The sequence below is a fragment of the Diceros bicornis genome, chromosome 1 (genome assembly GCF_020826845.1).
Source record: "Diceros bicornis minor isolate mBicDic1 chromosome 1, mDicBic1.mat.cur, whole genome shotgun sequence".
Classification (NCBI taxonomy): Eukaryota; Metazoa; Chordata; class Mammalia; order Perissodactyla; family Rhinocerotidae; genus Diceros; species Diceros bicornis.
Genome location: NC_080740.1, coordinates 65,206,085 through 65,233,790, shown reverse-complemented (window position 1 = coordinate 65,233,790; position 27,706 = coordinate 65,206,085). Strand labels below are relative to the sequence as shown.

The following is a 27,706-nucleotide window of genomic DNA, read 5'->3' as shown; positions in this document are numbered from 1 at the left end:
ATTGAGGTCACAAGCCAGAACCTGCAAAGCAGGTATGTCATCTTGTTGGTTCAAGACATTCAATAACCAAACCTGGCATTGAGGGTAGAGAAAGAACTAAATGGGCACAAAATATAGGACAGTGAGATGCTTTAGCTAAGTGGCAAAGGTTGAATAGATGGTAAAAAGTTCGGTATTAAAAGTCTCTATTACCTACTCTAATATTATAAATTACTGAGCACTTAATAAATAAATATTGCTTGATGATTAAACATTTTCTATGAAAAGGATATACTCCTAAATAAGATAGAAAGAAAATGGATAGGTAGATAGAAAGCTAGATAGATGTGTGTATGTTTGTGTATATGTGGATATATGTGTGTGTATACGTGTATGTTTGTATCTATATAGATATAGATATCAGATGTCTGTCTACTTTATAGAAACAGTAATAATCATCTGATAAATTGTACCAAATGTGCTTTGTAAAATATAAAGTGTTATACTATGTACATATTTTTTTCCTTAAGAGTAGTAAAAGAAGTGGTTCTAATAATTTATGGATGGATAACTCCCACAAAATGAATTATCTTAAAGACTGTAAGAAAAAATGTGTCATGTAACTATACAGAGAGCATGCTTTAGGGGGAAAGCCTGCTTCAGAGAATACTCACGCATTCTCAGCACACAATGCACATCTGTTGCTGTATGTTTTCCCATCTGTGCCACAAACAGCTGCATTATCAAGGGTACAGATAAAATTCCCATCTCTTTCTCCTGTCCTGAAATCGTCGCAATTCAACTGCAAGAGACATGATCAAGGAACATCAAAATATAAGAGATAAAATATTTCTTAGATACATAAATAGGTTAATATTTTAAGCCCATAACAATATAACTCACTAGAGAAGAAAAACATCTAAAGAAGACCATAGTGAGCTAATAAAATCATAGATAATAAAATATGGTCCAAGAACAGAGACATAATTAGATTTCAGAAGAAAGGATTTCAGTATGATTTCAGCCACTTGCTGTCAGGGCGAGGTAGGCCAAGTCACCTCTCTGAAACTTAGTATACTGTTTATTTAACAAATCCTGCCTCCCTTCTCTACACAGGGATATGAAAGCTCTCCGTAAACTATAAGCGGCAATAAAGTTTCTATTATTATAGATTAGGATAGTGATCAAGAGCCAAATTGCTGGGTTCATAATTCTAACTCTGCCATTTACTACCTTTGTGTTTTGAGAAAGTTACTTAACCCCTCTGTGCTTTAGTGTCCTCATCTGCAAAATGCATATAATATTACCAGCCTCTCTGGATTATAAAGAAATTTAAATATATTAATACATGTACAGCACTTAGAACAGTGCCTAGCACATCATAGCCATTTATTACTGTTGTCCTTATTTTACATGTTTTCTCTACTGACAATCCAGCCAATAAAACTAAATACCTCTTAGGAATGATAGGAGACATCCTCAAGTTTCTGCTCTGATAATATGACATATACTTAGTGACAAACCGGTTTGGTGAGAAAAACTACACCAGGTAACAACTGAAGACTAGTGTTCAAATCTCCGATCTGCCACCTACTCACTTCACCTCTTTGAACCTCACTTTCCTTATCTGAAAAATGGGAAATCACACCCTATCCACATTACAGATTTGTGGTGAGGATCAAATGAGTACTTATGAAACACTATTTGGTAACTCATTATTGTGACATAGCTAGCTAAAGAAGATACAGAGCTAACTTGGACTTCATTGCTATCTAAAACCAAAGAATAAAACTGGAGACTTTTTCTTTATGATATCACATTGCAAAATAAAATTTTTGATGTCATTACTGTCATAATAAAAATGATTTAATTATCGATACTTAGAATATAGACCTGTGACCTAGTATGTCACACAATATAAAGAATAAAAGCGGAATGAAATACAAATATATAATGAATTTGTGAACTGTGAGATTAAATTGAGGAATTCTCCTGGAAGATAATTAAAAAGGAAAAAGAATTTAAAATAGAAAAGAAAAGCTATCGAACACACTCTACTATTCATGTCATATGTTTAGGAAGAAGTTAAAAATAGAGTGAAAGCAGGACAAGTAATGGTGCTAGTGTTATTTCACTCATTCATTTGCTCACTCATTCCTCAAAATCCATGCACATTTACTAGGCTCTGGGCATTGTACTAGACTGCAACACAGCAAAAAAGACAAATGGAATACATACTCTAAGGAAATTACATTCTGATGGGAAGAGATAGACAATAAACACGATAACTTAAATTGTAATTAGTTCGAGGAAAAGTAAACTGAACAATATGACAGTACCTAGATGGTATCTATTTTAAATATAGTGTCAAGAAAGATCTCTCTGCAAAGGTAGCATTTGAGGTGAGATGAGATTGATGAGGAGGAGGCAGACATTAAAGATCTGAGGGAAGAACATTTCAGGCAGAGAGAACTGCAATTGTGACCTGTGATAGAAACTAGATTGTCCTGTTTAAGGGGCAGAAAGAAAATAAGTGTGGCTGGAGCATAAGGAAAAAGCAAGAGAGCTGCTGGTTTTCTCTCATATATCATTTCTAGAGAAATTACAGAATCATGAAGATAGAGATTGAAGTAATTAACTTTGGACAATCATTGCTTATCCCCCTTCACCAGCAAAATCAACAGCAGCATACTAGGTCACAGGTGTTGGCAGGATGATGACAGAGCAGATTAAAAGCCCAGCTCAGACATGATAACAGGTGCAAGCATTTACCACTCCACTTCCTCCTCCTCCAAACCCCAAGGGCTAGTGGATCAAGGCCTATGGAGAACGCCTCTTCCTAATGTGGACAATTTCTGAGAGCTTACAGGTGGATTCCTGACCTGGTGAAGTGGCAACAAACTAGAGCGAGTAACACTGGTTTGAGAAGCATCAGCTCTGTGCCTTCTCTCTTCTCCTATCCTTACACTCACCAGGAGAGGCAGAAACTGAAACTCTGCTTGAAATTCATCTAACTCACCATGGCAGAAAAAGTAACTAAAACCATTATGGAATCTTACAGTAAAATATCTGTATATCCAAGGAGTAAAACAACATAAAATAAATATGGTAATATGAACAATATGCAATATCAACTGAAGCAGAATTATTGGAATGCATAGAAAATAATTTATCAAGTGTAACTATGGTTTAGAGAAATAAGAGAAGATACCTGCAATATAAAGCAAGAAAAAGAAATTATAAAGAAAGAAAAAAGTGGAAGTTTTAGGTATGGAAAATATTTAAGTGGTAATAAATAAAGCAATATAAAGAGTAAAAGTAGAATAGTTGCAAATACGTAATGAATTTGGGAACCAGAAGACCAGATCAAGAAACTCTGATAGAAGGCAATGATAAAGGAAAACTAATTTAAAAGAGAAAAAAAAAAAAAAATCTAAAGAACATAATAGAATTATAAAGTCCCAAAAAAGGAGATAAACAAACGTAGAAAGAAACATTTGAAGAATGGGGAACGTTTCTAGAATTAATAAAAAATGAAAGAATAGGAGAAATAAAGAAATAGAGCAACTCAAAGCTAAAATCTAGTCAATAATAAAATTGTGGAGGTTTAGGAGATTTTAGCAAAATGAATCGATAGCAGGCTAATATACACTAGGAGAGAAGATAGAGGTATTAACAATAAACACAGACATTATCAATAGTATATATAATTACAAATATGGATATTTGGTTAAGAGTAGTCATATTAACAAAAACAGATATGCTACATTTAAATCATCATCAAAGAAAAGCTGGAAGGAAAAAACTACTTTAAAAATAATTTTTAAAAAATCTGATAACTGAAAATATGAAAAAATAGGAGAACCAAGTCCTAGTATAACAGAACTAACAAAAAGTGTAAATGGGCTAAACCCACAAATTAAAAGACAATTTGTCACCTGATTTAAAAAAAAATAGGATCAAACCAGGTATTGACCAAAAGAGAAAAATTAAAATTAAAAAGTACACAAATACTAAAACAATAAGATAAGATACAAGGCAAAAATGAGTAAGAAGAGAGCAGATACAGCAATATTAATATTGAAAATATAGAATTCAGGCCAAAATGCATAATAAGTAATAAAGAAGAACATTATATAAAGTAAAAGGAAAACGAGAACAAGAAGGTATAATAACCATGATACTAATCATGAGCATACATTCACCTAATAATGCAGAATCTAAATACATCAAACAATAACCAACAAAATGTGATAGAATTAGATAAAACAATAACTGGAGTTAGAGATGTTAGCACACACTTCTCAGAAACTGATATTTCAAGTGAAAAAAATTAAGATGCTTAAACCATTAGATTTTATAGAAAATACATCCAAGAAACAGAAAATAAACATTTTTTCAGAACATTTGAAACATTTCTAAAAGTAGAATATTTATGAGGTCACAATAAAAGTCTTAGGAAATCCCAAAGGATCAATATCATATGATCTATGTTCTCCGACCAAAATTCAATATAATTAAAAGTTAATTTAAAATAGAAAAAAGTACCACACATTTGAAAATCAAATAACATATTACTAAATAACTTTGGGAGGGAGGAAAATTAAGAAATGTTTGGCAAAGAATGACAGATGGAAACACTTCAAGTACAAATCTTGAGACAGATGATCACTAATATCTTTAAATACCCTTGTCATGAAATTTTAAAAGTTAAAATTTTAAAAACTAGGTATTGCTCAACCCATTGTAAAATGAGCAACAAAGTAAACATAAAGAAACAGGAATGAATCATCTAGATAATAAAAACAATATAGAAGATTAACAAAAAAGCTGATATGATACATTCTAATATGACTGATAAAAGAGAAAGAGAGGATGAAAATAGAAAACACATGCAATGATAACTGGAAATAACTGTATACACATTGAGCTATAAATACAATTAAATCATATTATTAGTATCCATATGCTAATACATTTGAAAACCAAAATGGAGATATGGCTACAAAAAAAAATGGATAAAATACACATGTTGGTTCAATAAAGAAGAGAAAAGTTGAACAGACCAACAAGCATTAACCTAATTGATGTCTTCGTCCGAGACAGTCCCTCTCCCGATACCCCAGTCTCAGTAGCTTCACAATCCATTTTGTTCCAGTTTTAAGAAAAAAGGAAAACTTGTATTGAATAATAATAATTTACAAGTTCTAAAAATTGAAGAGTGCAAACTGAAAAAAATTGTAAACAGTTTTATTGAGGTTTTATTTGCATAACAAAATTCACCAATTTTAAGTGTGCAATTCAATGATTTTCAGTAAATTTATGAAGTTGTTGAACCATCACCACAACCCAGTTTTAGAATATTTCCATCATTCCAAGAGTTTCCCCTGTGCCCATTTACAGTTAATCCCAGCTCCCAGCTCCAGCCTTAGGGAACCACTGAACTTTCCGACTCTATAAATTTACCTTTTCTGGATATTTCATATAAATGTAATCATAAATATGTAATTGTTTGATTCTGGCTTCTTTCACATTGCATAACATTTTTGAGGTTCACCCATGTTGTAACAGTATCGGTAGTATATTTGTTTTTACTGCTAAATAATATTTCATTGTATAAATATACTTCATTTTGTTTATCCTTTCACCAGTGGACATTTGGACTTTGAATTGGTTCCAATTTAGGATTATTAAAAACAATGCTGCTATGAATATTCACATGCTTGACTTTGTATGGACATATGTTTTCACTTCACTGGGGTGGATTCCAAGGACTGAATTTACTAGGTTATATGGTAAATTTACGTTTAACTAAATGCCAAACTATTTTCCAATGTAGCTGTGCCCTTGTATACTACCCCCAGCAATGTATAAGTCTTCCAGTTTCTCCACAACCTTAACGACATTTTGTATTTTCTGTCTTTATGATTATAGCCATTATAGTGGGTAACAGTATCTCATTGTGGTTTTAATGTGCATTTCTCTAAGTAATAATGATGTGCAACATCTTTTTATGTGCTTACTAGCCATTAATATATCTTTAGTGTAGCATATATTTTTAATGGAGTACTTTGTCTTCTTATAATTGAGTTGTAAAACGTCCTTACACATTGTAAATAGAAGTCTTTTACCCAATATCTAATTCATGAATATTCTCTCCCAGCCCATGACTTTCTTTTTCATTGTCTCAGTGATGTCTTCTGAAGCACAAAAGTTTGTAATTTTGATAAAGTTCAACTTATTAATTTTGTATTCATGGACCACGTTTTTGATTTCATATCGAAAAACTCTGTCCAGCTCAAATTCATGAATTTTTCCCATTATGTTTTACTCTAGAAATTTTATAGTTATAGTTCTTATGTTTGGGACTATAATCCATTTTGAGTTAATTTTTATATGTGATGTAAGGTAAGATTCTAAGTTTATTTTTATTATTTCTTTCTTTCTTTCTTTCTTTCTTTCATAAGGAAGATTAGCCCTGAGCTAATATCTGTTGCCAATCCTCCTCTTTTTGCTGAGGAAGATTGGCCCTGAGCTAACATCTGTGCCCATCTTCCTCTATTTTTTGTATAGGTGGGATGCCTGCCACAGCATGGCTCGATAAGCAGTGTGTAGGTCTACGCCTGGGATCTGAACCTGCAAACCCTGGGCCACCAAAGTGGAGCATGCAAACTTAACCACTATGCGACCAGGCTGGCCCCTAAGTTTATTTTTATGATTATGGATATTTAATTTTCCAAGCACCAGTTTATCTTGACATGTCGGTCAAATATTAATTGACCATAAATGTAAGGAATCTCAGTTCTATTCCACTGATCTTTATGCCTATCCTTGCACCAATAACATACTGTCTTTATCACTGCTGCTTTAGTGCAAGCTTTGAAGTCAGTTACTGCTAAGTATCCCAACATTCCTGTATAAATACTAGGATCAATTTGTCAATTTCTACCAAAAAAAAAGTCTGCCAGAATTTTCATAGGGAATATGTTGAATTTATAGATTAATTGTTGCAGAATTGCCATCTTGACAATATTGAGTTTTCCAATCTATAAACATGGACTATTTCATCATTTATTTAGATCTTTCATTTCTCTCAGCAATGTTTTGTAGTTTTTAGTATAAGTCTTGCACTTGTATGTATATCTCTACATATTTTATTTCTTATGCTATTGTGAATAGAATTAATAATTTAATTTTATGAATTGTTCATTGCTCATGTATAGAAATGTAATTGACTTTTATTATTGATTTTGTATACTGAAACCTTGCTAAACTTATTTATTAAGTCTAGTAATTTTTCTTTTTGTGGATCCTTAGAATTTTTTATATACAGTATCATGTCCCTTTAATTAAAGATGGTTGTTTCCTTTGCGATCAGGATTTCTTTAATTAATTAAGAAATTTTGCCCTATTATATTGGCTAGACTCCTTAGTTCAATGTTGAATGAAGTGGTGAGAGCAAACATCTTTGCTTTCTTCTCAATCTTAAGGCCAAAGTATTCACTCTCTATTCATTAAGTATGATGTTAGCTGTAGGTTTTTCACAGATGCCCTCTCTCAGCTGAGAAAGTTTATGCCTATTGGAAGGGGTTTTTGTGTGACTTTTTGTCTTGAATGGGTGTTAGATTTTGTTAAATGCTTTTCGTGCATCTCTTGAAATGATCATGTAGTTTTGTCCTTTATTCTATCATTATGGTATATTAGATTTCCTGTTGTTAAACCAATCTTACGTTTCTAGAATAATTCCCACTTGGTCATGGTTTATCCTTTTTATGTTGTGGATTCTGTTTGCTAATATTTTGTTAAGGATTTTTCCATGTATGTTTATGACATATATTTGTCAGTAATCTTCTGTATTTGTGATATCTTCCTTTGGATTTTGTATTAGAATAATACTGGCCTCATAGAATGCGCTGGTAAGTGTTACTTCCTCCTCTATTTCCCGAGTGAGTCTTAAAGTATTGGTATTATTTTTTCTTTCGATATTTGATGAAAATCACCAATGAAATTATCTGAACCTGAGCTTTTCTTTGATTTAATTATGGATTCAATTTCTTTACTTGCTATAGGAGTATTTTGATTTTCTATTTCTTCTTGGGTCAGTTTTTAGTAATACATTTCTAGGAATTTGCCCATTTCCTCTCAGTTGTCTACTTTTTCGGCATAAATTTGTTCATAATATTCTGTTAAAATCCTTGTAATTTCTCTGGAGCATACATTGAAATCTCATATCTCATGCCTGATTTTGGTAATTTTTGTCTTCTCTCTTTTTTTCTTAGGTCAATTTATCTAAAGGTTTGTCAGCTTTGTTGATCTTTTCAAAGAAGCAATTTCTGGTTTTATCAATTTTTTCTACTGTTTTTATGTTTTCTATTTTATTGATGTCTGCTTTAATCTTTATTATGTCCCGTCTTCTGCTTGTTTGGATTTTAATTCGCTGTTCTTTTTCTAAGTTTCTGAATGTGGAAGTTTAGATTATTAATTTGTGACCTTTTTCCTTTTCTGATTTAGACATTTAAAGCTCTATACGCTGCTTTAGCTGAAATCCCTAAATCTTGAATTTTTGTGTTTTTGTTTTTATTCAGTTCAAATTATGCTCTAATTTCTCTCCTGACTGTTTCTTTGATCTATCAGTCATTTAAAAGTATTTTGCTTAATCTTCAAATATTTGGGAATTTCCATAATTTCTTTTTTTTTGGCTGGTTTTGTATTCAATTCTGTTGTGGTCAGAAAACATACTTTGTATGATTTTAATTCTTTTAAATTTATTGAGATATAGTTCATATCCTAGTATATAATATATCTTGAAGAATGTTCCACCTTTGCCTGTTGCTTGTAAAGAATGCACCTTCTGCAAACAGTAGGGGAGCACTCTCCATTTTTCAGTTAAGGTTGACTCTGCATTTCAGTTTAGGTTGGGTTAATTGATAGTGTTGTTCAAGTATTCTATATCATTGATGATATTTTGTCTAGTTGTTATATTGATTTTTGAGAGTAGAGTATTAAAATTTCTAACTATTATTGTTGAATTATTTCTTCTTTTAATTATAGCATATTTTGTTTCACACATTTTGAGCTTTGTCGGTCGGTGCAGACACATTTATAATTGTTATATCCCCTGATGTATTGATACTTTTAAAATTATAAATTGTCTTCTTTTGTCTCTAATAATATTATTTGTCTTAACGTCTATTTTGTCAGGCAGTAATACAGCAAATCCTGCTCTCCTGTGGTGATATTTGGCATTGTATCACTCTTTCATTATTTCAGACTATTTGCATCTTTGAATCTAAGGAATATCTATTGGAGACAGTTTATAACTGCTTTTTTTATTATATAACAATCTCTGTCTTTTGATTGGGATGTGTATATCACTTACATTTAATATAATTATTGATATGGCTGTCTTTATATTTGCTATGTTACCGTTTGTTTTCAATATGCTCTTGTCCTTTTTACTTCTCTACCACTACTGCCTTTGATTAGGTTAAATATTTCTTATGTGTCTTTTTAATTCTTATGTTGATTTTATTTATTTATTATATATGTCATTTTCTTAGCAGTTACTCTAGTGATTACAATACATAACCTCATTTATCACAATCTACTACAGGTTAATACTTAATTATAGTAAAATATAGAAACTTTGACCCAATATATCTCTATTTCCTCCATCCCCTTTTGTTATCATATGTATTATATCTATACTCCCAATCAAATAGCATTATAATTATTGCTTTATACAATATTATATTTTTAAAATAAGCTAGGTAAAAATAAGAAAAATATATTTATAGAGTACTTCATATTAACCCATATATTTACCATTTCTGGTGCTTTTTATTTCTTTCTTTTATTTCTTTACAAGTTACCATTTGGTAGTCATTTTTCCTTTCAGATAAAGGACTACCTTTATGATTACTTGTAAGACAGGTCTGTTAGCAACAGATTCTTTCATATTTCATTGATATGGGAAAATCTTTATTTTGCCTTAATTTTTATAGGATAATTTCAGTGGATATAGAATATTGGTTAATATTTTTCTCTTTCAGCACTTCGAGCACTTCATTCCATTGCCTCTGGCCTTCATTATTTTAGATGAGAAGCCAGTCATTAGTTGTAACCTGTATATAGAATGTGTCACATTTCTCTTGCCACTTTTAAAATTTTCTCTTGGTTTCAAAATTTTGATCATGAGGGCCTGAGTGTGGATTTCTTTGTATTTATCCTATTTGGAACTTGATTAAATTCTTGAAAGTAAAGACTAATTATTTTCCTCAAATTTAATACACTGTAAGCCATTATTCCTTCAAATAATTTTTCTATCTATTTTCTGTCTCCTCTATTTCTGATATTTCTATTGCACATGTATTGGCATGCTTGTTGTTATCTCAAGGACTCTGTGATTCTATTCATTTACTTTGCATATTTCATAATTTTTGTTGAAAACTGGACATTTTGGGTAATATATTGTAGGGACTCAGAATTATGATTTTAACATAAAGATTTTTTTTGGTGTTTTATAGCGTTTGTTTGTATCTTTGGCTGGGCTAAATCTCTGATTTCTCACTCTCCTATAGTGTGCAGCTGTTGACATGGCTACTAAGAAAATGTTCACAGTTTTTATTTTTTTTAAGCCTGGCTTTCTAGGTTTTTTAACCCCTGTATCTGTATAACTTAGCAGTTGGCCAATGATTAGACACAGCTTGTGCTCAAGCCAGTAAGGCTCCCATCCTCTACAGATAAGCCTTTGTACAGGGGAAAGGGCATTCAAAGTCCAGGCCATTTTTACATCTACCCCAGCATTTGCTTTCCAACAGGATTTTTTTTGTGTGTCTTCTAAGTGCTTGTGCACAGCCTTGTGGTCAGCAAGGACTTTGTGAATTGCTTTGTCCCTGTTTGATCTCTGCTGCCCAAGTATGAATATTCAGCCAAAAATATGCTTGCTGTAACCATGCTACTACCTCAGGTCATCCTCCTTACTCTTTGCAAAGACCATGACTTCCACCAAAAACATCTCTAGGCATGATTGCTGCCCACTACTCCAAATTAGGTAAGCCCCTTTCAACAATGGCAGTGTAGTTGCTGACCCTCATAGCCTGCCGTACTTTGGTAGACCCTCCATACCAACCAAGCAACAGGGCTGAGATGTAAGTATTCCTAAGCAAGAATATCACAGACTCCCGTTGTTCCAATCCAAAGTGAGCAGTTTTTCAAGCATAAATGCCTGTCAGATTAACATAGGCTGCTAGGCAATTTCCAGAATGCTATAATACTTGTTTTGGCCAATTTTATCTAGATTTATAGTTGCTTTTGGGGGAAAGGATTTGCTGAGCTCCTTATTCAGCCATAGCCTGAAGTGCCACCCTTCAGGGTAGTTTTATATTGATTCCCAAGCCAGATAAAGATAATTAAAAAGGGGAAAGTATAGACTCATTTTTACTTATAAAAGTAGTTTCAAATTTTCTAAATTGAATAATAACTATCCAAATTCAACAGTGTATGAAAAAATATATTATGGTTAAGTGTCTTTTACCCTAAGAAAACAATAATGGTTTAACATTAGCAGATTATCAAGAAATTTATTACATTGATAGACTGAAAGAGACAAATCAGAAAATTATTTCATTAGTTGCAGAGAAGGCAGTTGATAATAATCAAGACACATTCAAAAGATTAAGCACAGAAAGGAACTTCCTAAACTTGCTAAAGTTTAAAGAAAAAAACACCTGCAGTAAACATTATACTTAAAGAACTTTAGATGTATTTCCTTTAATATGGGAGGAGAGAGGGCAGTTTGATGTTCATTATCATCACTACTGTTTAGCTGTTAAAATCTAGATCCTGACCAATGATATAAGGAAATAAACAGAAATAAAGGAATGACAAGATTGCAAAGGAAGTTATAAAACTCCTATTATTTCTCATTATACTCAGATAATGTAATCAACTACCCAGAAAAAGAAATAGAATTAATAGATAAACTAGCAGAATTAACACAAGATATGATAAAGTTGTTGAATGTAAGATCAACTTGTAAATTTGTCTGTACCAACAATAACCAGATAGAAACCCTGTAAACAACAAAATATCCATCAAAATAGCAATAAAATTACACATTTTCAAGGTAATAGCAAAAATTATAAAAATCTCTGTGGAGAATACTTTATAGATTTCATAAAGTACACAAAGATTATATGAATTAATGATAAGGTAGTCTGTGCTCTTGTTGGGCAGGATAATATTATAAAAAGTCAATTTTACTCAAATTAATTTACGAATTCTTTGTATCCTTAATCACATCGGGTTCCCAAATTCAAGTTGGATTTTTCATAAACTCAGTAAACTTTTTATTATTAATAAATATGTGGAAAAATAGGTATCTATGCATAGGTAAGTCAACTCTGAAAAAGATGAACTAAGAAAGAGAACTTGTCTTATTAGTATTAAAGCAATGAACTAAACTGAACAGAATACGGAACTCAGAAACATACATGTATACACATATGAACTTAATATCCTACAAAGTCGGCAACCTAAATCAATGAGAAACATTGAATGAATCAACCAATTAAAAAATACAAGTCTCTATATGAACCAAATATGTTAGAGATAAGAAATTATGAAGAACTGGACTGGGGTGGTAGAAATAGAAATGATAAAAGAGGAGATGAATTTGGAATATACTTTGGAGGCAATACCAACAAGACTTGTTGGATTGGATATTAGAGTTGGGAGGTGAAAGAATGACATACTAGTGAGGAAGAAATTGATGATGCAAGAGAGAGGATGCCTGTAGGAGGAAAACTCTTGAACAGGTAGAACACCTTATTCTGAGAGTGAGTTTCAGGCTTGATTTTTGATGGGAGGAATCTAAGCATAGAAAGTGGGTATATTTTTCTTTTTTAAGGTGGAGAAAAAAATAACAACAAAAACAAATTGTAATTGCATGAATTCATTCAAGCACAGACAAGTAAAAATCTAGACAGAAAGTACCTGAAAGGTACATAGCCAAGTATTAACTGCCTTAATTCATAAGTAAGTAGTTTCCTAGGTAGCAAAACACATAACCATAAGAACTTTACCTAGAAGTGAAAATTATAACTCAGGCATAAAATGTTAAGAGAGAAGTATAATGTCTTAAAATTCTATAATTTTTTTTCTTAAAAATCTTATTTGATTAAAATTCAGTAAATGTAAGTTTACATATGAAAACATCTGACTCATAATATTTTAAAAATAGCAGATTTGTCAGGATTGGGGTGTGTGTTTGTGTGTGTGTTTATTTCATTTATTTGTTTGTTATTTGCTTGTATTTTATATTTTTAAACATCACTTATCTATCAATTTTCCATGAAGAAAAAAGAGGAGGAGGAAGGGGAGAATGGGTCTTACAGAATGAGCCTCTCTCTAAATGTGACAAATAAAGGCAGATTTCAAAGTTAGTAGTAAACTTTTCTGACCTCCACAGATTTTGTAGAGCACAGAAGCAGCTCCCTTTTGTGCAGATAAAGCATTTGCGGTGATTGACCAATTGAGTGGTGACTGTGTTATTGTTTTAAAAGTGAGACTGGTTGAGCCCAGGCAAAGAATTTGGTTGACTAGATTTACTACGGAGGCTGAGGTTCTCAGACATTCTTGAGTAACACTGAGGAGGAAGATGGTAGCTTGGTTAGACCAGGGATATTTAAGTAATTTAGGAGTGCCTGCCCTGACTGATCATTTTAATTATGTGTCAGGGCTAGGAAAGGGAGAAGAGAAAGAAGATATTGGAGAATAAGCTACATAGGAGACCTGGAATGATGTGAGTAGTTGTCAGGACACCTAGTGATAGCCTCAGCTTTGGCAATAACTTATTGTGAGACATTGTAGACCAGAAATTTCCCCCACTGGGCCTAGAATTTTAATTTTTTTGTATAAATAAAAAAAAATTTTGAATAAATATAAAAAATATTTATAAAGTGAAATCGTTGTATGATACAGCTTCTCTGTAGCTTCTTTCATTTTTTAATTTTTTACGACAGAATACTTTTCTCAAACAAATATTAGCCTGAATCCCAATCTACCAAATAGATATAAACAAGCAGCTTGAATTGAATTAGGGGAACTCTTCAGGTATTTTAGAAAAGATGTACAGAAGGACGTAAAAGAAGACAAGAAAATGGAAACAAAATGAGTCAAATGCTTGCTAACACATGTTAAATACTTTAGCTGGCTTTTTAAACTTAATTTCTCATTTGATCCACATTCCATTTCACAGACGAAAAAATTGAGACCTAGAGATACACGATTGTCCAAGTGACATAGAACTTAGTTTTCTACAGTCCTGTGAAGGCTCTTGTTGGAGCTAATACAAGACAGGAGGAATGAGAAGCGGCTATGGAAGACAGACGTCACCCTGGCTTACTCCACCTCTTAGCGTCTGTCAGTGCCCAAAATGTTTTCAGAGAGTTGGGTCATGGGTCGGGCCTATGGACAAGTTGTGCCAGATATTTAGCCCACCCCTGGACTAAGCCATGTTCCCTCCCTTCTAAGTAGTTGGCTTCAGACCAGGTACAACCTAGTAATTAGGAAATAAACAGATAGTTCTAAAGAGAGTCAAACATAATCTCAAAAGCAAGTATGACAACCTGACTCCAAATAGTCTCACCTTTGCTGAGGCAGTGGCCCTGGTGTCTCTGACTAAATGCTGGGCCCTTTTCTGAGATTTTGCTTCTTTTTCCCTGGAAGAGAGCAAGGAATAGCAGAGATTAGACATGCTTGCCCAACTTTTAGGGATACCAGCATACATAGTAAACTTAATTCTGACTGTTCTCCTCAGCCCAATCTGGCGTGTTAGAAGTGGAGTGTCAAGAAATGAGCACAAGTACCACAAATCTCTAATAAGTACGGAAAAGTATCTCAAACACGATTCTACTGAAAGCAAGAATCTCTACTTTTAACTGCATAACAGTCTACCCCCCCTTAAATACTTCTAACATCCAGATGCTCACCCACTCTAAAAGCCATCTGTACCATTGTTGGAATGTTCTCTTTGAAAGACCATATTCATATTGAGCCAAAATCTACCTGCCTGTTTTAGTCCTGGTTCCAACCTGTAAGGACCCGCAGAGCAAATTTACCAATTTGAGGATAGCTTTTATGCCTCATACAGTCTCTTTCTTTCCAAGTTAAGAAACAAAGTTTTTCCCAACATAATTTACACAGGTAAGAAAAATAATAATTGAGTGAGTGACTTCAAAGGGATAAACTGCCTTGCGTGTCTTAAGGCATTTTATTTTTGTTCTAAATTAGTTTTCAATAAATTTATTATATTCATAGTTTCAGTCCCCTATCAAAACATCCTATGTAACAAGAAGGAAACTTTATAGTGAATACACCTGCTGGTTTACATTCAGAGTTCAAGAAAATAAGAAAGCATTATTCAACCTGCCCTGGGCCGCCTCCCACCCTAAATCTTGCCCTGCCTGCCTTCATCTTCCCACAGTCTCTTCACCAGAAGTAGCACATGTGATCAGAGTTTTATTATCCCAGTTTTATTGATTGTCAAATTAAATCCCCTGACACACAACAACCTGGCATTTTAAAAACTAATTATAACATAATTGTCTTAAATAAGTAAGCTTAGTAATGGCTTGTTACCAGTGTCGAAGTTTTGATGGTAGTCAGAAATTGAGAATGATCTCCTAATTTGTTCAAAAACAAATTAGGACGCCATGAGTTGAGAATTGCAATTGATAACTCAAGCCTTCTCCCACCTCTAGGATGTCATTGGAGAGAAGGAAATTAAGTTAAGAAGCATTGCATAGATGTTGGTAAACTTTCAAGATACTAATTCTTTCCTAGTTGCTACAATCAACTCTGGTTCATCTCATCCTAGCATAATTCCAGATGTCTGAAGACATGGCAGCTCACAGAGCCAGGGCGTATCCTGCTTAACTCCTTCTGCTGGTTGGCTGCCACAAGGAGAGTCTGGCATCATTTGCAAGGAGCTTTTCTCAGTCCCGGAGGTACAACAGTGTCAGGTCTTAACAGGCCCAAAAAATCTGACTTTCTTTTTTAAAGTCTTTTTTCCCAGAGCTAGGAAACTCTAATTGAAGCTACATCCTCAAAAAACTATTAAGTGCTACATAAGGTATTAATACTGAGCCCTCTGGGATGTTGTGGAATACCGTTTGAGTGATTATTAAATCTTTCCAGGTAGGTGGCACTTATCTAACTTTCCCTAATTAGAGGTGTCAGAGTGATCTGCTAAGTATCTTTACTTAAGCATTTATATTTGGAAAAATATATTTAACAGAAAACAAGTGCTTACTCACAATATCATTTTGCATGTGGTACATTTGTTGATGAACATTATTCCATCAGGCCTTTCAAAAAATTTTTTATCTCGAGGACAGAACAATTTTCCATTTTTCATCATGGCCCGATATTCATTGCATGTTTCCTAAGGAAAAGATGAAAAAGAGTTGTGTTTACCAAAACCCCATCAAAGCAAGACTTTATCTTCTAGAAGAACTTCCTTGAGCAATATTATTTAATGACCACTACCTACTTTGTATGGAAGACATTTGCTCAGTTGATACAAATAATACAAATAAAAATAATGACTCTGGATTGTCTGTTGGAGATTGCAAATTCACTTAATAAGCATTCATTTAAAACTATTAGTGATGGGGCCAGCCCGGTGGCGCAAGCTAAGTGCGCGGCGCTCCGCTGCAGCTGCCCGGGGTTCGCCGGTTCGGATCCCGGCCAGGTGCCGACACACCGCTTGTTAAGCCATGCTGTGGCGGCATCCCATATAAAGCAGAGGAACATGGGCATGGATGTTAGCCCAGCGCCAGTCTTTCTTAGCAAAAAAGAGGAGGATTGCCATCGGATGTTAGCTCAGGACTAGTCTTCCTCACAAAAAAAGAAAAAAACGATTAGTGAAATGGAAAAAACAAGAGACTCGGTGTCAAAAGACCTGAGCTTATATTCCAGGTGTCTCATTTACAAACCCAATAGCCTTAGCAAATTAACTTCTCAAAGTCTCACTTACCACATCTGTAAAAATAGTAGATATAAGTACGTTTCATAGGTTTTGTGAGGGTTAAATATTATACGTACGTTAAGCTCTCCATCATCATACTGTGGCAGCTGCGTGCTGCTGTGATGCTGGAAGCTATGCCACTGGAATTTCAAATACCAGCAGGGTCACCATAGGGGATAAGTTTCAGTGGAGCTTCCGGACTAGGAAGAAGGAAGTGGCCACCCACTTCCAAAATAAATGGCTATGAAAACCCTATGCATAGCAGCAGATTATTGTCTGATGTAGCACCGAAGGTGAGAGTGTGGGGCAAAAAGACCGGACAGGGTTCCACTCTGCTGCACACAGGGTCCCTAGGAATCAACTCTACCACCAACAACAACTAACAGCCCTCAAAGAGTGCCTGATACATAGCAGATAATCAATAAGTAGATTCTCCTCCTCATCTCTTTCTCTTCCTTTATTATTATTGTCACTGTTGTTGCTGTAGTCATTATTATTACTGGAATATGCTAAGATGACACATATAAAATACCTAGCACACAGTAGATCAATAACAATTGCCGTAAAAAGGAAAATGAAAAGGTTGTTGGAAGGTTCAATATGTATTATTGAAGATTTGGTATATGTGACTCACTCTCTTCTAGAAGCTTAAAATCAATGTTGTGTTTGCACTACCTGGTAAAGTACTGATTTAAAATGTTATATTCTCTATTAGTCTAGAAAATTGACTGGACCTTTAAAGCAAGCCTTTGGAATCTAAGGTTTTTTTGTTTTTTTGTTTTGTTTTGATTTTGCCGAAAAGAAATACTGCTACAAGATTCTCATATCAGAAAAAAATTAAGCCTTTGCGCCAACTCTGACTTATACAGCCTCTTCCAAAGGATTGATTATAGAGTTCTATTCGGCTTTCTATATCTTTATAATAATCATTCAATCAGTCAACAAACACTTATTATGAGATTACTATATTTTACTAGGTGCTGTGGGTATAGCAGTAAATAAGGCAGAAGGACCCTAGCCTAAATGGTGCTCATCATCTAATGGATAATGATGTACCTAGCCTCTTAACCATTGGAGGCAGTTGGTAGCACTTGCAGAATGATTAATGGTGAAGAAGAGTGACTAAATAACATCAGAGACCAGCCCTGGAAAATTTTGCTAAGGGTGACCTAGCAAAATACAAAATACAAAAGATTATTATTACCACCCAGTGATCTTATCTGAGTAGCACAGTAGTAATTTCTGCAACAGACTGACAACTGGGCGTCTTGAGATCCGTGTCTGGTCTCTGACTCTATAGTATCTTATGCCAACGTTGCAAGTTACTGCTTAGCTTGCCAAATATAACTGATTCTATAAAGCCTAGACAAAAACTTTGTTATAGAATCAGAGAAGAGTCTGGTGTCTTTGTAATACAAATATAACCCTTGTGAGGTGAGTCTTAAAGAAAGTATTGAAAACAAAGATTCATGACAACACTAGAAAGAAGCTTTAAATAGTTTTTAGTGGTCAAGTGAAAAAGAATATTATCAATCAGGATAGTTCCTGAATTGGATTTCTCCGATGTCACAATTAGATGAGCACCTAATTCCTAGAAAGACCCACTTTTCTTACAAACAGACAAACAAGGCCCAGAAAGAAGGTTAAGAAATTTGTTCACAGTGTCTAATTACTTAAGATAGACCTCAACGCTATTTTTCTGAGTTATGAAATTATTCAATGTATCCTCTTGGGAAACAGGAAAAGCCCATAAAAATGGAAAGCAGCTGTTGGGTTTTTCTCTGGGAAAAATATAATATCATCCCAATTACCATAATAGAGAGGTTGAAACAGGGGCAGATCTAGACCAAAAAGGCGTCCTGAGGTAGGGAGATAACTTTTCAGCAACTGTTTACTTGCAGTCTAACTTCCAACCTTTGGCTCATTTTTGTTTTGTTATTGTTGCTGTTGGTGTTTTCTCCACATGTCTCAGAAAAACTGGAGCCCTCTGGGCCAAGCTCTTTCTGTTTCCTTCACTGGTGTGAGATAGCCCGCTGTCTTCCATTGTTCCTCCCCAGACATCATAATAAAATGCCAAGGAGCTGGCATCCCCCTTTCTCTGTGTTACAGCGCTAACCGGGTTGCTTCTGTGATGACAAATTTCAGCGTATGGTAAAGATCCTTCCAGATTACCACAGGGCTTTTTTGTGCTGTTTTGGCTCATGTTTATACACTCAATACACTATTATAGTACTAGAAAGAGCTTAAGCTACAGAACTTGGAAAAGAAAAATTCCAGCACCATGAGAAAGACTAAATCAATAGTTTTCATTTCTGAAAAAATATCCAGACTAAGATCAGAAATATTTCCAGAGAAATAATTACTTCTTTGTGATCCTCTTGCTTATGTGAACAAAGGAAGTGGCTAAATTTATGTTTTCAAAACATTTCTAAGTAAAATAGAGATTAATGGTATAAAAAGTATCAGTGCAGGGGCCGTTTGGGTGGTGCAAGTGGTTAAGTCTGCACGCTCCGCTGCAGCAGCCCGGGGTTCGCCGGTTCGGATCCCGGGCGCACACCGATGCGCTGCTTGGCAGGCCATGCTGTGGCGAAGTCCCATATAAAGTGGAGAAAGATGGGCACAGATATTAGCCCAGGGCCAGTCTTCCTCAGCAAAAAAGAAAAAGAAAGAAAAAAGAAAAGAGGAGGATTGGCAGATGTTAGCACAGGGCTGATCTCCTGACACACACACAAGAAAAATCAATGCAAAATTCGAAATATCCACTGGAAATCATCGCCCATTATCATAGACTCTGGAAAGGAAAATATGGCTTCATGCACAGTGAGATTTACACAAAACTCTGCTTTTTGCAAATATAAAACATCCAAGCAAGCATGCTCTTTGATTGCCAAATTTTCAGCCTTTTTTTCTATTCTACCATACCACTTTACTTATACCATCGAAGTTTCTGAATCTCTCCTTAATCTTAGATGAAATAATAGAATGAAACTTAGATGAAATAAGAGAAACTTAGATGAAATAATAGAAACTATAATGAAATTCTCTACAACATTTCTATAAGAAGTTTCCTTTTTAAAAAATTTTTGTAATAAAATACTGCAAGAGAGTATTTTAACCATAGTTCTAAGAGTTTTGGTGTGGAAAAGGGTTGTTTTACTGGTTTATTATTTTAAGGTTCATGGCTCCTGAGAGACATAGCAAATATTTGCTATATCCCTAGCACTGTTTTAAGTGCTGAGTTAAGGGCATAATTGTATGTGTGTAGTGTATGCGTGTGTGTGTGTGTCTGTGTAATTGGCCTTTTCAACTTTTTTTTCAAATAGATAAAAAAATTTAACTTTTATAGAAATGATTCTTTTATTTCTCAAACAAAAGACCTCTAAGAGTTGGTGGAGCACCCTCCAGAGTCAGGGGCTTCTGCCCAGTTTGCTATATGTTGCAAATATCTTCACCACTCACTCCCCCATCACCCTCAGATCCTTGTTCTAATGCTGTCTTTTCAGGGAGAACTTACCTGACTATCCCAAGAAGGATTGATACCACCTGCATCCCCAGAAATTCCTATCTTCCATCTTGCTTTATTTTTCTTATAGCATCAATCATTATTTAATGTAATATATATTTTACTAATTTACTTATTACCATGTCTGTTTTCCTCAGATATAAGCTCCATGAAGGCAGGGTTCTTTTCTGTTTTCTTTACTTTAGAATATCCCCAGCATCTCAGACAGCATCTGACACATAATCGATGCTCAGTAAATATTTATTGAATGAAATATACACACTGACTATATACAAGATACAGACAACTCCTTTTTGCATAAGGATCATAAGAAAACTTACTTCAGCTTCCTATATGTGTCATGACTTTTTCAGCTGTTAAACTGAACAGTAGGAATGCACTAGTTTCTTTATGAAATTTAAAGCACTCCTTTAGCATGGTAGATTGCCTCTTGCAGAAATCCAGTATCATTAATACATTAATTTGTGTGTGTGTGTGTGATTCATGCCTTGATTCATAAAGATCTGTTTCTGTGTTTTTAACAAAAGCAATTAGTTCCCATCAGTATAATATGTCTGCGTTATTAACGTGAAGGTGTTGGCCACAAACCATTTCTCTTTAGGGACCTTGGAATGGATTCAATGAACAGAAAAAGCAGGACTAACCTGATTTTCATCCTCACTGGCAGCATCTGGGACAAAAATACAGAAACCAAAGTTAAGAGAATGTAAAATATTTAATGAGTAAAACAAACAATTCACTCAGTGCAGGGTTTTGCTTATTTTAGTAGCAATATGCTGCAAAACCACAAATTGTTTTTGAACACACTAAAATTTACCATGGCAAGTAAAATGAGGGCACTGCACCAGGGCATCAGCATATGCACTCATAAAGGTCCAATCACTCAGAAAGTTCCAATTACTTTGGAAAATAATACTAATTTAATTTCATGGTAATGGTAATAATTTTTAAGTTTAACAACATTTTGAATTTGATAAAATTATTACATATCAAACATATCATATCAATTGTAATTTAAAAGTATAATTAGCCTGAAGTTTATATCATATATACATATAAAATTAAATGTTCTGAATTCTGGTAACTCTTCCTCCTCATTACAGCTGCAAAAATTAGAGATCTGATAAAAATTAAGATGAATTTAAATCACAGACTATTATACTCTCTTATTAACAGGCTCCTTTTTGTACCTGCACACTTATACACAAAGGAAAGTGAACATCATTTGTGTATAATGATGTCCTGACTATCCATCTCTGAGGATTGCTTTTAATAAATATAAAGCCTTCAGAGAAAGGTAAGTCTAGGCAATCTAGGCATGTTCCCTTCAAATTCAAGTAGCGAATGCAAAACCCTAATTCCCGGCTCCCACAAAAGTGCCTTACTCTTTAGGAGAAATACTTCCAATCCACTTAGGATTTGAAAACACAAAAATAAAACACACTAGAAGACACTTCTGCTTTAAAATAAGAATTGATAACTGAATTGGAATTTTTAATGTTTTATTTATTTATAGTATTAAAATAAATATATATTAGATACATCTAAGTTTTAAATATCTATTATATACATAATTCCTATCAGTATGAATTGATATGCTTGGTGAGGAGAAGATAAAAAAGCATATTAGATTTTCAGAACTAATGTAGAATCAACGGAAGGATTTCTCATGGATAAAAATTCAGATGATCTCAAACTACCTGCCATTTCTAAAGATAACAACATAGTTATAAAGCCACATATATAATTCTTCAAAACTCTGTACCTGGCAAGATATTTTAAGATTACATATATATGTGTATATATATATATATATATATGTTTAGGAAGGGAGTAGGGAGACAAGTGCCTGTCCGGGGCTTTTTATGTGTGGCAAGAGGCTTAGATTACCTGCAAATTGCTCACCTTGTATGAGGCAAAGAGCCAGGGTCAGAAGCAGTGGCACTGTGGCTATCTTCATGTTGAAGATGATGTAAGTTGGTTACAAATCTGCTCCATGCATTGCTCGCCAGCTGGTGCTTTAAGACTGAACCCGTGGAGATGCAGCTCACTATTATATATACCGTCAAACACCGGCGACACCCACAACAAGAAGCAACATTACAAAACCAGTTGTTCAAGGTCGTGCTAGACTTAATATACCACGTCAATTTAGCTTCCATCCTTTCGGATCCTGTCAAGGTGGCAGATTTTAACAGATAGTGTCCATTTCTGAAGTAGTTCTAATGTGTTTTCATGATATCTCCCCTGAAAGGCAACAGATTGAGTCCAAGGACCCTACTCAAAGTTTGATACTCCTTATATCCTATACAAGAACTGAATTCCTCAGCAACACCAGACAAGACATCTTACCTTGTAGACAAACATGTTTCTAACTGGGCTCCTTTCATAAGTGGGATGGGAGGGAAAAAGAAGATAGATTGGTTGTCCTACCAGTCAGACAAAGATTTAAAGATTTCCATTTCTGGAGAAAGCTGATTATTGTAAAGGAAGCTAGGATTCCTGTTGCTTCATCTGAGGATGTTCTGAAGTGTCTCAATTCAGTGTCACATACCCATGTATAAGTTACAGTTGAACGACCCTAAGAGATAACCTACCAAAATTCTAACACTGAATACATAGGGAAACAGAAACTCAGGGAAGGAGCAATGACTTTCCCAAGAACACGCAGTTTAGACAGAAGAGGCAGAGGAGGCACTTGAAGAAGACCACAAGTTCAACATTTTTTCAACTCCACACCGCTTCACTAATCACGTTAGCAAAGGCAGAAACTATATGAAATCAAAGCTTGCACATAACTACTTTTAAAAATTCTCAGTCTGAAGGATATTTTATATTCTAAAGCCTTATCTTATAGTCTAAGCAAACATCATAATCATAAACATTGGAAACTCAAGGTTTAACTTTCCACAGCCCATCACTCCTCAAATTACTGTTTGAAAAATTTGGCTCATTCCCCAAAATTAAGTTTACTCCTGTATTGCCTCATTATTTAGTCTCCCAAGAAAGAAAGAAGAAATAAAATACAGTGGTCCCCCCTCATCCATGAGGGATGTGCTCCAAGACCCTCAGCGGATGCCTGAAACCGTGGATAGTTCTGAACCCCAAATATACTATGTTTCTTCCTGCATATACGTATTTGAGGTGCAACAGCAAAACTAGCACGAATTTCCTTTTCCTTCTTCACAATTTCATGGAAGCAAGATTTGTTCTTATGGTAGATTTTAGCGACCTCAGCACACAATTTTTTTTTCTTTCCTTATTAAGCTGAGAACTTTCACTTTTTCACTTGAAGGAAGCACTTTATGGCTTCTCTTTGACTTATCCGAATTGCCAGCATCACTACTCTTGCACTTTGGGGCCATTATTAAGTAAAACACAAGCACTGCGATACTGCGACAGTCGACGTGATAACTGAGGCGGCTGCTAAGTGATTAACAGGCAGGTAGCAGATACAGCATGGATACAAGGGACAGAGGGAGGATTCACGTCCAGCGTGGGATGGAGCAGGATGGCACAACATTTCATTATGCTACTCAGAAGATGACGTGCAATTTAAAACTTATGAATTGTTTATTTCTGGAATTTTCTCTTCAGTATTTTTGGACCACAGTTGACTGCAGGTAACTGAAACCATGGAAAACAAAACCGCGGATAGCGGGGACCATTGTATCAAAAATTATAAATATAAAATGTAACATCTTTCTAGAGAAAGCATTTTTTTCTTCTTCCTTCTTCCATTCTACAAGGAACATCTTTTGTCTACCAGCTTATTTTACTCTACCAGCTCAAGAAAGCACCCCGAAGAAGTATGAAAGGATAATTGAAGCTAGAGCCAAATAGTTTGATTCCAGTACTCCACAGGGTCTCCACCTCCATACAAGGAAAGTTTTGGGCTTTATGGGATCAAAGACCTTTTAAAAATTTTCCAGAAAATTAATCTAAGGCTAGCCGACGTTGGGATCATGCCAATATTCTGAATACCGTCAAAGTCAGAGTATTTCCTTTTTTTTCATAAAGTAGTTTATTTCCTATAAAAATATAATCATTAGTTTTAAAGTGTGCGCTATTAGCTTTGTTTCTTTTCAAAGGTTTAGTAAAATTAGTGCCATGGAAAGCAAGTTCAAATTGCACTACTGTTACAGGTTAGAAAATTGATATCCATCATAGCTTAATAGAAAAAGAATGGGACAGGGAGTCAGGAAATTCGTTTCTGTTCCTGTCTTCGCACTACACAGTGTAATGAAAACAAACCTGGCTTTGGAGCGTGGTAGATCTGGGCCCAAATCTTGACTTACCAATCACCGGCTATGTTGCCTTAGGCAAGTCACCTATTTCCTCTCAGCCTCAGTTTCCTACAACAAAAAACAGGGATAATAAAACTACATTGTACAATTGATGTAAGGGTTAGGGGTAATACATGTGTATGTGTGTGTGTGTGTGTGTGTGTGTGTGTGTGTGTGTGTAATGTTTAGAATGATTTCAATTTTTATGTCATTATAATGATGTGGTTATACTAGGTAATTTCTAAGATTCCAAGAAAAGTCAACATCTCTTGAACTTGGACCTCAACGACAGATTTAAGTTTACTCAGCATAGAATACACTCCCAACACATTCTAAAGTGAAATTGAAAAGTCAAGATGTAAGTTCTCTTTTTCATTTTGTCATTGTATTCTAAACCACAATACCCTAAACAAATCAAAGCATTAGCTGTTTACAACTTGCCAAAGTCATTGCTAAGTTTCAATCAGGATTGATTCCTTATTTCTCTCTGTAAAAGCCTCTTCTAAATATTGACATATCAATGCTAATTTTTTATTTTTCATCTGCTCTGTTAGACCATAGGAAATGTGTCCCAAGCATACACTCTGTTATTGGTGGTTGAAAAGTTTAATGCCTTACAATAGAACTAGTGACTGTGTAATATGCTGTGATGAACCCCCAATCTACCATGAATGGATAGTATTCCCAGTAGTGGAAGTGGTGCTAGGGTGGAACAAAAGAACCAAAAGATGATTCCATGCCTAAAGAATCTCTGCTATGAGGAAAGGGTTAAGGAGTTGGTTTCCTTCTTACTGGGGAAGAGTTCCTCACTGACACCCAGAACCTTCTGAAATGATGAATAAGAGGTTTGGAACTGATAACCTCTTCTAAGAGGAGAAGGTAGCCACAAGAAGATTCAGTGAGCACCCCTAATATTGGAAGTATAAGTCAGCTGGCATCAGGCATCAGAGATTTTTCTCCATTTCATTTCAGGAATGTTGTAAATCCAGAGATGATTCATCACATAACTCTGTTAATCATGCCTTGTTTCTGAAAATCACAGAATTTAAATTCAAATGAATGGGACTGAGGTTTTAGAGAATTGGAGTTTGGGTTATCAGAATGCTTTTATAGCAGGTTAGTAGAGTACTTTTCTTAAATTCTATAGAATTCTTTTGTTTTTCAACTCTTTCAATTATTCATCAAACATGTAGAACCCCTTTTCCTCTCATTAAATAGGAATAGAGCTAGGTTATAAAAAGTATAATCTTTACAATTCAATACAAGCATCAAATAGCCCAGAATTTGAATTCACATCAAAGATGTTGACACAGAGGAAAGACATGAGAAAACTATGAAGTAAACAAGATTTTGTAGACCAGTAATGTCACTGAAGCCAAAAGTCACTTTCAAAATCCAAAGTTATCAGATCATTGTTCAAATCTTCTCTTTTTCTATGAAGAGATATCCTTGGTGATCACAAAGGTTTAATAAATAAAGTCCCTCACAATTAAATCACCTTCCACATCTTTCAAAACAATCTGCCATTCATTAGCTCTTTTGATTTGTTTATGCAATGCTGGGAGGTAGCAAAGTAGGTGTTATTATCCCTTCCTTACCTGCCAAAAATGGCACCATTAATCAATCCCAGAGGAGAAACTAGCTTGGTAATTCCACCCTTGTCACTTTCTCACCTTTTACACCCTATAAGCCTATCTCATAGCTTTCCAGGTGGTTCAAAGAGAATCCAGATATTATAGTGCTTTAAACTAGATATAGTATTCTGCTAATGTGGCTCTCTCCTGTAATTTCCTACTCTCTCTCTCTCTCACACACACACACTCATACACACACACATACACAACTATACTGTCATAATGACTTGTGCAAAGAAGTGTGTGGTGACCATGACTGAAGAGTATATGTCCTGACAGATCTTAGAAGACAAAGTAATTTCTCATCTATTTTCTTAATTTTTAATTTCCCTTTCTATAATTCTCAGATTTTACCCCATTAATTTAACATGTCTGTATTCACCTTTTTGAAAGATACTAACTGGAAAACAATGTTTACCCACCTTCCTTTCTTGAAATGTTCCATTAACAGCTAACTTCACTTCCTCTGTGAGAATTCCTTTCTGTTTGTCTAGAAAGGCCAAGAAACTGTAGAGATAAGCATCTCATTTTATCTAAGAACAGCATGGGATGGACACTGTTTGATCACTAAGCATACAGACTCTGCTATTTATAGATATAATTTTTGCTTTTATTAGATAGGGATTAAGAAAACAGGAAAGTTTCAGTATCTAATTTTTAACTCTATTAAGTTTTACATATTGAGTTGTATTTGGTTCTTAAATACAATGTCCAGCTTCCCCCTACAGTTGATGCTACCGGAACACCTGTTCCACGACCCCACACTGTCTATCACCTGAAAATTCAGTGCATTCTAAAGTCTCCTAGGATTCATCCTGACTATAGAAAACAGAGGTCTGTGGAGCTACAGTCCTTTGAAAAAAATCACAATGAACTAATTCTGAAGTAGCTAGTATACTGAATTTTGGCAAAAGAGTATTGCATATTTTATATGGGAAATATTTATATGTGCGTATACAATAAGCAAGAACAAAATTGTTAGATTTATTAGCAAAATTAGGAAAATATTATCTATATATCTTTATAAAATTATTTGCAAAGAAATATAAAATTTTCTAGCATGTACTGTGCACTTACTAGTGACAGGTACAACAATAAACCTAAAGGGTAACTATCATTTTGTTCATTTTTTTACAGGTAAAGAAATTGAGGTTTGCTGAGATACTGTAAATTTCCCAAGGTCATACAGCCTGTAAGCAGTGGTCTTTGCAAATGATAACAGTCAATGCAAATAAAGGCAGTCAAACCCCAG

General features: G+C 34.5%; 1 protein-coding gene across 1 annotated transcript in view; it reads right to left on the bottom strand.

The window, feature by feature from the left end:
• SPINK5 (serine peptidase inhibitor Kazal type 5) overlaps positions 1 to 22,494 on the bottom strand; it is a 62,410-nt gene extending 39,916 nt beyond the window's left edge. The window contains exons 1-5 of the mRNA XM_058543186.1: positions 22,440 to 22,494; positions 21,179 to 21,204; positions 16,299 to 16,426; positions 14,630 to 14,702; positions 654 to 781 (exon numbers count right to left, since the gene is read on the bottom strand). Coding sequence (XP_058399169.1) covers positions 654 to 781; positions 14,630 to 14,702; positions 16,299 to 16,426; positions 21,179 to 21,204; positions 22,440 to 22,494 — 410 coding nt within the window. The remainder of the gene's footprint in view (positions 1 to 653; positions 782 to 14,629; positions 14,703 to 16,298; positions 16,427 to 21,178; positions 21,205 to 22,439) is intronic.
• Between the last annotated feature and the right edge of the window lie 5,212 nt (positions 22,495 to 27,706).